The 12,893-nt window shown below is 35.3% G+C and overlaps 1 protein-coding gene across 1 annotated transcript in view; it reads right to left on the bottom strand.

Moving 5' to 3' along the window:
- Positions 1-2,505: 2,505 nt before the first annotated feature.
- The window catches only part of LOC588558 (aspartate--tRNA ligase, cytoplasmic), a 32,482-nt gene continuing 22,094 nt past the window's right edge, over positions 2,506-12,893 (bottom strand). Inside the window, exons 13-14 of the mRNA XM_031000160.1 lie at positions 8,615-8,726; positions 2,506-5,589 (exon numbers count right to left, since the gene is read on the bottom strand). Of these exons, the coding sequence (XP_030856020.1) occupies positions 5,426-5,589; positions 8,615-8,726 (276 nt within the window). The 3' untranslated portion in view covers positions 2,506-5,425. The remainder of the gene's footprint in view (positions 5,590-8,614; positions 8,727-12,893) is intronic.

The raw sequence follows: 12,893 nt of genomic DNA, 5'->3' as shown, positions 1-12,893 counted from the left end.
CAAGAAATATTGTTTTTATAGCTAATTAATATCTTACCTTGAGAGGAAGCTATACAACATAAAGAGTTTATTATTTACAATTTCATAACTTTAGACTCCATTTCGACCGCGACAACGATCACTGAATATTGCAGGATCGCATATGCTTCCAATATGTTTCATTTGAACCAAATTCATGACCCCATACCAAACTTTGTATTACCTTTAACGATAAAGTTCGTAAGAATCCAGTCGACCAATATGATAATGTATTGCTCTTTCTTTTACATTTATGGAAAATATGAATCGATGTTAATGTAATTAGAAATGTTGTCTATCACTTAGTATATGTTACTACCCTTTTTTAAAAATTTAAAACAAAATAAAGATATGAAACATCATGCATAGTATATCATAATCTATTCCATTTTTATCCAATTGACTTTGGACTCGGGTGTATGGTATAATGCAGATGCAAAATGACGACGGGTAAAACAAAAATAAGGGGTAACGGGAGGAAACAGAAATGGGGGAAGAAAAGTAAGAGGATGAAGACCGAAAATGGGAGATGGAGAAGCCCGTCGAGATTAAACAAAAAGTGGGAATATGGCGATGAATAAACCATAGTCTACAAATAAAGATCCATGGAATAAAGAAGAAAAGATCTCAACAATAAAGGACAACGTTCAATAGGAAAGACATAACGACAAAAAGATCGTGAAGAGAAAAAAAAGGTGAAGAAAAAGTCTAGATTATGAGGAGAGATCACACACAAGCTTAATAAGATGATGAGTATATAAGACGATGAAAAACGAGAGATTTTTTTTTTTAAAGAAAAAAAGGAAGAGATGACAAAGGGAGCAATGGTGAATAAGACAGAAGACAAGAAGAAGAACAGACTAAGAAAAAGAAGACCAGAGAATGGGAAAATAGAAGTAAATAGTGGTTTCTAAATAAGGAAGTATTTTGACCGACTTTATGAAGGACAAGAAATTATTCAACCAAATTATTCCAACACGTCCAAATTGTTTGACGAGAACGAACAATAGTAATGCCTAATATAGTAACAATCTGACCAGGCATCTGCAGACCAGTGACCATTAACCCAACTTTTTATACATAAAAACTGGCTTGTACCATGTTTAAAAATCATTCCTCAAATGATTCTTCGTTGATTGCATATCAAATATGGCTAAACAGCAGTACAGTGTTGATAAATAAATTCGGTCCAGACATAGATTTCTTCTATTCCCAAATTTAATTTTGGAAATATCTCTGAGCTCCGATAGTAATAATATTAATAATATTTAGCTTTTATATAGCGCTTAGTACAAATGTCTCTAAATGCTTTACAAATATACTATTACTCCGGTCATTGGATACAGTGCTTGCCCGCACACAATGTGTGCACAATCTCCACTCCCCGGGGAGCATTCCAGGCGTTACTTGATGCTCAAAAACTGTTTGACCAACAATGACGGTCGCATCCTACCGGGTACCCATTTAACACCTGGGTGGAGAGTAGCAAATGCAGGTTAATATCTTGCCAAAGGATATTAGTGCCGTGTCGGGATTCAAAGTTTGATCTTGGATGATTGCACATTTAAACAAGATAAATGCGACTGGAATTATCATATTTCTTGTGGTTGGTGAGAAATCACAATAGCAAGGCTAAAACCTGTAATTTCATTAATTGACTCCTGTGACCTTTGACCTATTAATCCCAAATCTAATCAGATTGTCTTCCTATGGTAATGCATATTATCATCAAGTTTGAGCCTTATATCAGTAGTGGTCCTAGAGATTTCGCAATAACAAGGCTAATATAGCTAGAATTTCTAAAGTTGATCTGTGTGACCTTGAACCTATTTACTCCAAAATCTAATCAGATTGTCTTCCTAAGGTGATATATAATATCAAGTTTGCAGTTCTTATCTAAAGTGATTCTTGAACGGATAACCCTTCGACACCACCTTTGGTGGGAGGAGGCATTTAAACACATTTAGATTCAAAATAATATGAATATATGATATATATATATATATTTCACATCCAATTGTTTTATTTGTTATACATATAGTTAATGACTAAATTATTCATACCCCTTATAATTTGATATTGTGTGTGTTTTTTTCGCAACTTTAGAATGAAAGGTGGACTGGTTGAATTAGGGCCATTGTTGAATTCTTTGAAGTAAAAGCTTTAATATATCACATTATCAAGAAACATAAATTGGTACCAAAATTGTTTCCACAAACTTAAAATTACAAATCTTGGTAAGGTATATGAATACGTAAGTTGTTAACTGTATAGATATATTATACAGAAATTCCTAAAAGTTAACAAGTAGGTTAGCTTAACTTAAAACAAATGGCTTATTGTTTTCAGGGTTACTGGGGTACACATTTATATATTTCCTCGGCCCTTGCATAAATCATTTTTTCATGTCCATTTCCAATATACATACATGGAATTTTTCAATACAATAGAAACGTAAAACATAAAAAACAGTCTTAACTACATGTATATATGAATCTGTTGCTTTTATTTATTAATTACCCTTTGATACAAGACAAAACAAAACTACGAACTACTCTTCACAAGGTGCTACACACTTTTCCATGCTACATATTCTCATCTCTACTAAAACAAAAAGGTAAATTTATAATACAATTACCTTGTATCATCTAAAATACAGTTCTACTGATCTTCAGTCCTTTTATACTAACAATTTTGATAAATGTATACCGGTAGCATTAACCATCACCAATGAATAAATAAATGTTACATTGAGTTTAACCTTTGGGGACATTGGAATAAATGAAAGTCATGTGTTGAACACCTACATGATACAGAGCATAATTATACAAAATAAGATTTTACTTTTGCAGTTAATAATCCAACACCTCCTAAGGATTATCAAGAGGTCTGGGAGATGGATATCTATCATTTGATTTGGAAATTGGAATAAATGAAAGTCATGTGTTGAACACCTACATGATACAGAGCATAATTATACAAAATAAGATTTTACTTTTGCAGTTAATAATCCAACACCTCCTAAGGATTATCAAGAGGTCTGGGAGATGGATATCTATCATTTGATTTGGAAATTGGAATAAATGAAAGTCATGTGTTGAACACCTACATGATACAGAGCATAGTTATACAAAATAAGATTTTACTTTTGCAGTTAATAATCCAACACCTCCTAAGGATTATCAAGAGGTCTGGGAGATGGATATCTATCATTTGATTTGGACATTGGAATAAATGAAAGTCATGTGTTGAACACCTACATGATACAGAGCATAATTATACAAAATAAGATTTTACTTTTGCAGTTAATAATCCAACACCTCCTAAGGATTATCAAGAGGTCTGGGAGATGGATATCTATCATTTGATTTGGACATTGGAATAAATGAAAGTCATGTGTTGAACACCTACATGATACAGAGCATAATTATACAAAATAAGATTTTACTTTTGCAGTTAATAATCCAACACCTCCTAAGGATTATCAAGAGGTCTGGGAGATGGATATCTATCATTTGATTTGGAAATTGGAATAAATGAAAGTCATGTGTTGAACACCTACATGATACAGAGCATAATTATACAAAATAAGATTTTACTTTTGCAGTTAATAATCCAACACCTCCTAAGGATTATCAGGAGGTCTGGGAGATGATATCTATCATTTGATTTGCTAACCTTTGTCCTTATTTATTTGTTTTAACAAATTATTTAAAAAACACAGGAAAATAAAGTTGCTTAATTCTGATGTTATCAACATTGTTTCATATGTGTCAGCTTGTTATACATGTACTCACTGTCCTATAATTCTTAAGCATAATAAGCTTGTCCATTCTATACTACATAACAAATGAACTTTTATTGCTTCCACTAAATATCGTCTCTATACAATATTACAATGTTCACTCTAACATAAATTTCTGCATTCTCGAATTCCCCAATCCAAGTTGCCATTTCCTAGAAATTTCATTCCGTATCAGACCATACAGTGCAGTGTAGCTGTTGTAATGGCTTGGAATGCTGAGGATTTCACCAAAGTAGTGCTACCTGAGATTTTTTTTTCTTCTCACAGGCATTCAAATGTATGACAAATTTACATGAAAAGTATGCTTAGTGCTGTCACACAGTTTTCTACAACCTGCTGGGCAGATAAGAGACATTGATCTTTAATTTAAAGAATACATAGATGATGAAATAAAAGCAGAATGATTGTTAGGTTCTTTATCACCTTTTAAGGCTTTTACAATATCAAAATCCAATTATAGAAGGTGGAACAAAACAATTATAGAAGGTGGAAATGGCATAAAGTCGACCGTTTATTATACACTAATCCTCAGTGTCGTCATATGCCATAATACCCTAATTTATCAATTGTACAAAAGAGAGTTTTGTACTACTTCTAGATAAACTAACTATAGTTACTCAGCTAAAGAGCATTTCCTTCATATTTTTTTTAAATAATGCTCAACATAAAAAACAGACAAAAGAAAGGAAGGAAAGGAATGAGATTTATCAATTCAAACTTTTGCTTTCTCTCTTTTTGTTATTTACACACTGATCACATATGTGATCGTATTGTTTGCACCATGCGTTATAACATAAACAGGTAGATGTAGAATTTTGCTTAATTTACCACTGAAAGGCATTTCCATTTTTTAAAAGTAAAACCATGAGGAATTGGATTAATCTCTTTATAGCTGAGCTTAATTTTGTTTTATTTTGTTTTGTTATCATCGTTACACATTCTTTAGAATTTATCTTGAGTTTCAGTGGTGGAATTATATTTTGACAGAAAATGACATGAAAAATTATGAACTGTTTATCATACCATAGATGGGTTTGTTTGGATAATCAGAATACATCATCTGTTCAGAGCTAAAGGGCGTTAACTGTGTGTTAAAGTATATGAGTTAACTAACTTCTGGCTACAAACAGACAATATATGAGTTATCAAAACCTTCTAGCAACTCACATTCATTGAAAGGCATATATGTTTCTATGTATGACATCATACTTTATGGAGTCAGAGATACGAGCTCGATTTGTTCAACTTCCTGTGCTCACAACTCAGCCTCTATACACTGTTGAACTAAATCATTTGGAAGACATTATTTTGGGGGGTCTTGTATTTTCATTTGATACTGTGAGTTTGTAATCTTATCATCACCAGAACTCAAGATAAACTTTAACATCCCTGAGGTAAGATGCTGAAATAAAACTTGAATAAAATAACTAAAATGACTCATTCAAGTTGTATACTCTAAAATACTTACTTGTAAAGATACATATTTCTAAAGAAGACCCCAAAATTGTTTCTACTATAGTGCTGACTATCACAGGTCGATTATAATCATAAAAAATTTAAACTACCGGTACAAAAATTACTAATTGCGAGCACTGTGCTTTCTCATGGTGTAAGACGCTTGGGATCACGAGGGAAGAGTGATGTCTTCCTGATATTGTCCAGACCAAGGTACAACATGGTGACACGCTCCAGACCTATTCCACCACCAGCATGTGGAGGCGCTCCATAGCGAAAGGCATCAATGTAGGCCTTGATCTTCTCAATATCTGCATTTTGGAAGAAAACAACAAATGCTAACTTGTCTCTTGACCTACACACAGCTTAATATAATCAATATAACTTTTATTGAATACGCTTTAAAACATGGCAATATGCCTCACATAATGAAAACTGAGGGTCATGCGCTCCCAGCTTGAATGTGCGCGGTTATAACATGTAAAATCCTTCAATTTTTTGGTGCAATTTTTCTTTAAAGCTTTATGCACCAATTACTGTGGGCAGAATCTATCTGGGGCGAACAGCAAATACAAATTCAAACATAAATTTTGCAATTATTCTGAATGGTTCGGCAGATTTTAAAACTTTGTCGCGACTTGCTTTGAATTCATCCTTACACATTCACATTCAGAAAAGAGCAATCGCTATGGGAAAAGCCTACAAAGTATTTCACTCTATGTTAATCAAAAACGCGGGAACGTCTCACTTTGGGAGCAAGGATTCTAATTGTTGAGTTTTTCTTCTTTCCATCGATATATAACATTCACCATCGTGGGTTGCATATGGTCGTCGTGTTTTTTGTTTGAAAATTGTAGTCCCATTAAAATTTATGTCACATCAGAGAGATCTGAGGCTGTGACGTCATAGATTCATTCACAAATAATCACTGAAGTCCATTTAACCAAATAAGGACGCACGGTTTCACGTGCATTGTGCCGTGATTTGTGTTGTTCGTTCCTACTTGTGATTTTCATCAAAAATAACACTGACCTAGTAGTTGGATGCTATTAATTGACACCTCATTGTAACTATCAAGGGTGAATGAATGTTTGATATTGAGGTATTCTTTAATAGTAAAATACATGTCCCCTATTTTGTGTAGAAAGATAGCACCCTGAGCCAGGGCTGCAACATTGTTTTTGTTTCTCGCAAACAAAGGCATGCAAACAAAGGCCACATGGGAGCTGGTAAGTGTGTGTTTCGTGAGGCATGGGATTTAATGTCCAATTTCGGGCAAAAGTTTTCATTACCGTATTTGCCGGCGTAAAGGCCGCAGTATTTTGGGACGAAAAGACGAAAGAGTAAAAAACTAGATGGAATTTTGACTGCGTGCAGTCGAAAATGATGCCTCCGCCATAGAGCAATTTAAACAAGTTTGGAGTTTAAATCTCCAGTGGTTCTTGAGATATCATGATAACAATCTCAATGTATGGAATTTCATAAGTTGACCTCTGTGACCCTTGACCTTTGACCTACGTGCTCCAAAATCTAACCAGATTGTCTTCCTATGGTGATACACACTATCATTAAGTTTGAAGTTTAAATCTCCAGTGGTTCTTGAGATATTATGATATGGTGATACATACTATCATTCAGTTTGAAGTGAAAATTCTCCAGTGGTTCTTGAGATATCGCGATAACGATCTCAATGTATGGAATTTCATAAGTTGACCTCTGTGACCCTTGACCTTTGACCTACGTGCTCCAAAATCTAATCAGATTGTCTTCCTATGGTGATACACACTATTATTAAGTTTGAAGTTTAAATCTCCAGTGGTTCTTGAGATATTATGATAACAATCTCAATGTATGGAATTTCATAAGTTGACCTCTATGACCCTTGACCTTTGACCTACGTGCTCCAAAATCTAATCAGATCGTCTTCCTATGGTGATACATACTATCCTTAAGTTTGAAGTTTTTACATCTCCAGTGGTTCTTGAGATATCATGATAACAATCTCAATGTATGGAATTTCATAAGTTGACCTCTATGACCCTTGACCTTTGACCTACGTGCTCCAAAATGTAATCAGATTGTTTTCCTATAGTGATACACACTATCACTAAGTTTGAAGTTTAAATCTCCAGTGGTTCTTGAGATATCATGATAACAATCTCAATGTATGGAATTTCATAAGTTGACCTCTGTGACCCTTGACCTTTGACATACGTGCTCCAAAATCTAATCAGATCGTCTTCCTATGGTGATACATACTATCCTTAAGTTTGAAGTTTAAATCTCAAATGGTTCTTGAGATATCGCGCTAACAAACTCAATACAAGGAATTTCGTAAGTTGACCTCTGTGACCTGTGACCTTTGACCTACGTACTCCAAAATCTAATCAGATCGTCTTCCTATGGTGATAAATACTATTCCCGAGTCTTAAGTTTAAATCTTAAATGGTTCTTGAGATATTGTGATAACGGTCAAACGGGACGGACGTACGGACGGACGGACGGACAACCCGAAAACATGATGCCTCCGGCACCACCTTCGGTGGCGGAGGCATAAAAAAAAAACGAAAGCCAAAACCAACACGAATTTGCACGTTTGGGACTAGAAACGGTAAAATAACAATACCACTATGGTACAGGACATTTCCAAACATCTTACCGACAATTTTATCTTGCATTGTTGACATGAAGACGAAAACATGAAAATGTTGTAACACAACATTTGCCGATAGATCTTGATCTAAGTTCGTGCCAATGCATTGCAAAAGTAAAGGAAGGGACAGTCTAACGGAGCTGCCGCGAACATCCATCCGAAGTCGCCATTTTGTTTTTCCATTTCATGCAGTTTCGCATTACACCGTACATTGTGGTAGGGGTATATCGGACACCAAATCTGCCTGCAATCCCTTTTTTAGCTAAACTTCCGGTAAATTATAAGAATATGGATGAATTTGGTATCAGTTTGTAAAAAAAAATAGTGTTTTCGAGAAAATTATGATTATTTTGTTGTGTCCGTTTGTTTTTTTCCCCTTTTTTTTCTTTTTTTTCCTCCCTTTTTTGAAAGGTCAAAGTTGGGGTGCGGCCTTATCGCCGGCAAATACGTTATGTATATTGTATAAGGAACTCTAACATCATAACCACAAAAGTGCATGCTGCTACAAAGTTTAAAGAGCATCAAAACTTATGTATTATATCAATTTCCTCATGAAATATGTATTTAAATATACCTTTTTTTTATTTTTTTTTATTTACCACAAAGCAATTAGGATTTAGTTGCACTAATCACTAACTTAATTTATCAGGTTTTCCTCAAATCCAAAAACCAGATAACTTTACCAATGTTATGGTGCTTGGCTCTCTCCAGGAGGAACTTTGAATCGTGAACTCGCTGAGCACCAGACATGATTTCTTCTCCTCTCATGAAACAGTCATAGGAATTGGAGTATTGCTGAAAGATACACAAAGAAATAAATCATGACGAGTGAGAAAATTTGTAGCATAGTGTGAGATATATTAATAATAATAATAATAATATTGGCATTTATATAGCGCTCTTACAGACATACATGTGTATCACAGCGCTTTACAACATATTATTATTACCCCGGTCATCGGATTCAGGCTTACCCGCACACAAGGTATGCACATTCTCCACTCCCTGGGGAGCATTCCAGCCAGTCGCCATTTTACAAGCGCCACTTGCTAATCAAACCACATTAGCTTTCGCATCCTACCGGGTACCCATTTTAACACCTGGGTGGAGAGTGGCAAATGTAGATCAATGTCTTGCCAAAGGACATTAGTGCCGCGGCGGGACTTGAACCGCGGACCTTGTGAAACATTCTGAATTAAATAGATTTTCATTCTGTCCCGTTTTTGTTGTTTAATAGTACAGATGACATTTATGACTGGAAAATGATGAGGATAATGATAGTAATCATGCTGATTAAATAAAAAATATTGATATAGGTGATAATGAAAATAATTATGAAAATTATGATTATGTGATTATAATAATAACAATGAATAGACATGTTTCTCTCCCTGGTAAGCATGGAAATGGTAAAATAAGAATACAAAGGGCAAAGGGAAGAGCAAGAGATAATTAAGATATTGAAGAGGGAGAACTAGAGCCAGAGGCAAAAAAAAGGGAGAGGGTAAGAGAGTACAGAAATAGAGAGGCATAGACAGAGGGAGACAGAGCAAGAGAGGCATAGACAGAGGGAGACAGAGCAAGAGGAGAAAAGGAAGACAGAGCAAGAGAGGGAGAGGGTGAAAGAGTAGAGAGAGAGAGAGATCCAATGGAGAATGATGCATTCAATATTGCCAGCATAAATAGAATTGAATATAGAGAAAGAGAAAAGTATAGACATGTAAACAACTCTATGTCCGTGGGATAGACGTAAACATTGCATATAACTGGGCTGAATAATGAGACAAATGTTTGGGAAGACGACTATCATCATAGAAAAAGGATGATTCAATATTATAGCAGCCTTGGGAGATTAATTAACCATATATAGGTTTAATACACGACAAAGAATCAGATTTCACATAGGGTTGTACGCAAACTATTGACATTCCTCTCCCATAGATATAACACGCAAAATTAGGCATTTATTACATTGTTTGTGAATGCTCATATATATGACATGTTATAATTGTTGTAGAAGATGATAAAATCAATTATATACCTCACTTAAGAAATCCAGCCATCTGATTGGTCGAAATTGCATTCATAAACTTCAACTATTTCTGTAAAATTCCCAGTAACCATGGTTATTGGGAAAATAGTTTAGTCTCCATGGTTACCCCATAGGTTTACATGTTAAAAAATGGTCTGAGTGATCGAGGATACCGTACGTGTGCGAAGAATTGGTCGGTAATTTCAATACAATTGAATCTCGATCGATCTTACGGACAATTTTATCTTGCATTGTTGACATGAAGACGAAAATAAACTTCCAAAAACAAAAAAACAACATCTGCCGATAGATCTTGATCTAAATTCGTGCCAATATGCATTGTAAAAGTAAAAGAAGGGCCTGTTTAATGGGGCAGCCGCAAAGCATCCACCACGCGAAGCCGTTTTCAATCCATTTTAATGTATATATAAGAAAAAACTGCTATGTATGGTAACAGAGCGCGATAGCCGAGCGGTTTAAGGCGGTGATTTTAGTTACATCACCTTTTGTACGCAAGAGATCGAATCTCATCTTCGACAAAAGTTTTTTTTTTTTTTTTTTTTTTTTGGCATATAAAAGTATTAATGACTGCTTTAATATTCGAGAAATAGTTGTTTTTATACGCTCTCGGGAAATCCAGCCATCTGATTGGTTGAAATTGCATTCATAATCTTTAACTATTCCTGTAAAATTCCCGGTAAAATTCCAAACCTAGGTAATAGTTTTAAAAAATAGTTCTAAAATCCCAGTTACCATGGTTACCGGGAAAATAGTTCTAAAAAATAGTTCTTAAATCCCAGTAACCATGGTTACCCATAGGTTTACATGTTAAAAAATGGTTTGAGCGATCGCGGATACCGTACGTGTGCGAAGAATTGGTCGGCATTTTTAGTACGGCAATATATCTCGATTCAAACAAGGCAAAAATGGCTGTAGAAACTCTCCCAAGATTTCAACTTCTGGATGAGGATCAAATGCGAGACATGCTGACAGCAAGAACACCAAAAAGGGTACGTGAAATCTTCCATATTTTTTTTTCAGTAGGCCTAGATCTAGATTCTAGTATGCGACAACCAGATGCTGGTGATTGTAGTGATTTGTACGTCACGGACAGATGCAGATCCTTCCCGTAGAGATTACACACAAAGTACACATCCCTATGCATTTCCATTGGCCATTGCACACTCGATCATGCTAGATTGGTTGATGTTTTAATTACCAGAGATTCAAACTAATATTGCTCATGATCCTGAAGGTGATACTCAATAAGTGAGGGGTCATATGAAAGTGCAGGTTTTTCTCCATATTCCCCACAGGGCCGGCCTACCCCTAAAATTGTAAAAATATCTTACTTAGACTAGAATCTAGATCTAGTCTACTCTCAAAGAAACACTCGTAAAAAACAACCGTGCAGATAAACTAGAGAAAGGCCAAGGTGGTGTCATAATTTGTTCGCATATAAAAGTATTAATGACTGCTTTAATATTCGAGAAATAGTTGTTTTTATACGCTCTCGGGAAGGTTACAATTGTGCTATTGCCCTCGGCATGCCTCGGGCAATAGCACAATTCTAACCTTCCCTTGAGTGTATAAAAACAACTATTTCTCTCAAAGCAGTCATTAATACTATAATATAAAATGACAGCTAAAAAAAAAAAAAAAAAAATTTAAATTTGGGATACAAAAAAAAAATCAAACCAAGGCTATCTTATACAACAGATATTGACTGGCAGGGGGTATATAACATTTCTTGGACCTGAATTTCCCTCAGCACTGTGCGCTTTAGGAAAATATAATCCCTTCAGTGGTCCAAATACTGTTATATCATACCCCCTGCCATTCAATATCTGTATAATATTGAAGCCCCAATAGACTGTAGTGTTATCAAAACCGTTTAAAAAACAAAAAATAGAATTTCAATTTACAATCATAAATATCTTGATAATCGGACAGGCGGTCAGCTTGTAAAAGTCATGGGATTCCTGACTGACCCAAGTATGGCTGTAATCCATCAATCGGTTCTTGAGATAACGCGATCACAAGCTATTTTTGCATACATAATAAGCCCTGTGACCTTTGACCTAGTGACCCCAAAAATCTTATTAGTTCATTAGCTCTACAAGATGCATACATGACTCAAGTTTGGAGGGAATCCATCTTGAGATAACGCGATCACGAGAACGGGACATACATACGTACGTACGAGTGGACGGACGGACAACCAGAAAACATAATGCTTCCAAATGGCTATTCTATGTTGAGTACAGCCATTATGAACAAAAACGCACAAGCATGCACGTCAGACCTGCCAACCTCTGGAGTTCAAAAACTGTAGTCTTTATTCCCAAAAGTTGTATTCTTAAAAACAACTAGATGGAATTTTGACTGCGCGCAGTCAAAAATGATGCCTCCGCCATAGAGCAACTTTACAAACCAAAACGGAAGCAATTTTTAAAATTCAAGTTTGATTGTAATCCATCTGTCGGTTTTAATAATAATGCATTCACAAGCTATTTATAGTCATACATAATGAGCCCCATGACCTTTGACCTGATGACCCTAAAATCTAATCAGTTAATTGGCTCTGCAAGATACATATATACATGTCTTGAGTTTGATAGTAATCTGTCTATTGGTTCTCATTATAATGCGATCACAAGCTATTTGTGCATACATAATGAGCCCTGTGACCTTTGACCTCGTGACCCCAAAATATAATCAGTTCATTGGCTCTGTTAGATACATACATGACCCAAGTTTGGCAGGAATCCATTGACCGGTTCTTGAGATAACGCGATCACGAGCTATTTTTGTAGACATAATGAGCCCTGTGACCTTCGACCTCGTGACCCCAAAATCTAATCAGTCCATTGGCTCTGTTAGATAATACATGACCCAAGTTTGGCACGAATCCATCGATCGGTTCTTGA

Source organism: Strongylocentrotus purpuratus, unplaced genomic scaffold, assembly GCF_000002235.5.
Source record: "Strongylocentrotus purpuratus isolate Spur 01 unplaced genomic scaffold, Spur_5.0 spur5_scaffold_6, whole genome shotgun sequence".
NCBI classification, from domain to species: domain Eukaryota; kingdom Metazoa; phylum Echinodermata; class Echinoidea; order Camarodonta; family Strongylocentrotidae; genus Strongylocentrotus; species Strongylocentrotus purpuratus.
The sequence above is the reverse complement of the archived record's forward strand: the minus strand, read 5'-3'. Positions and strand labels throughout refer to the sequence as shown.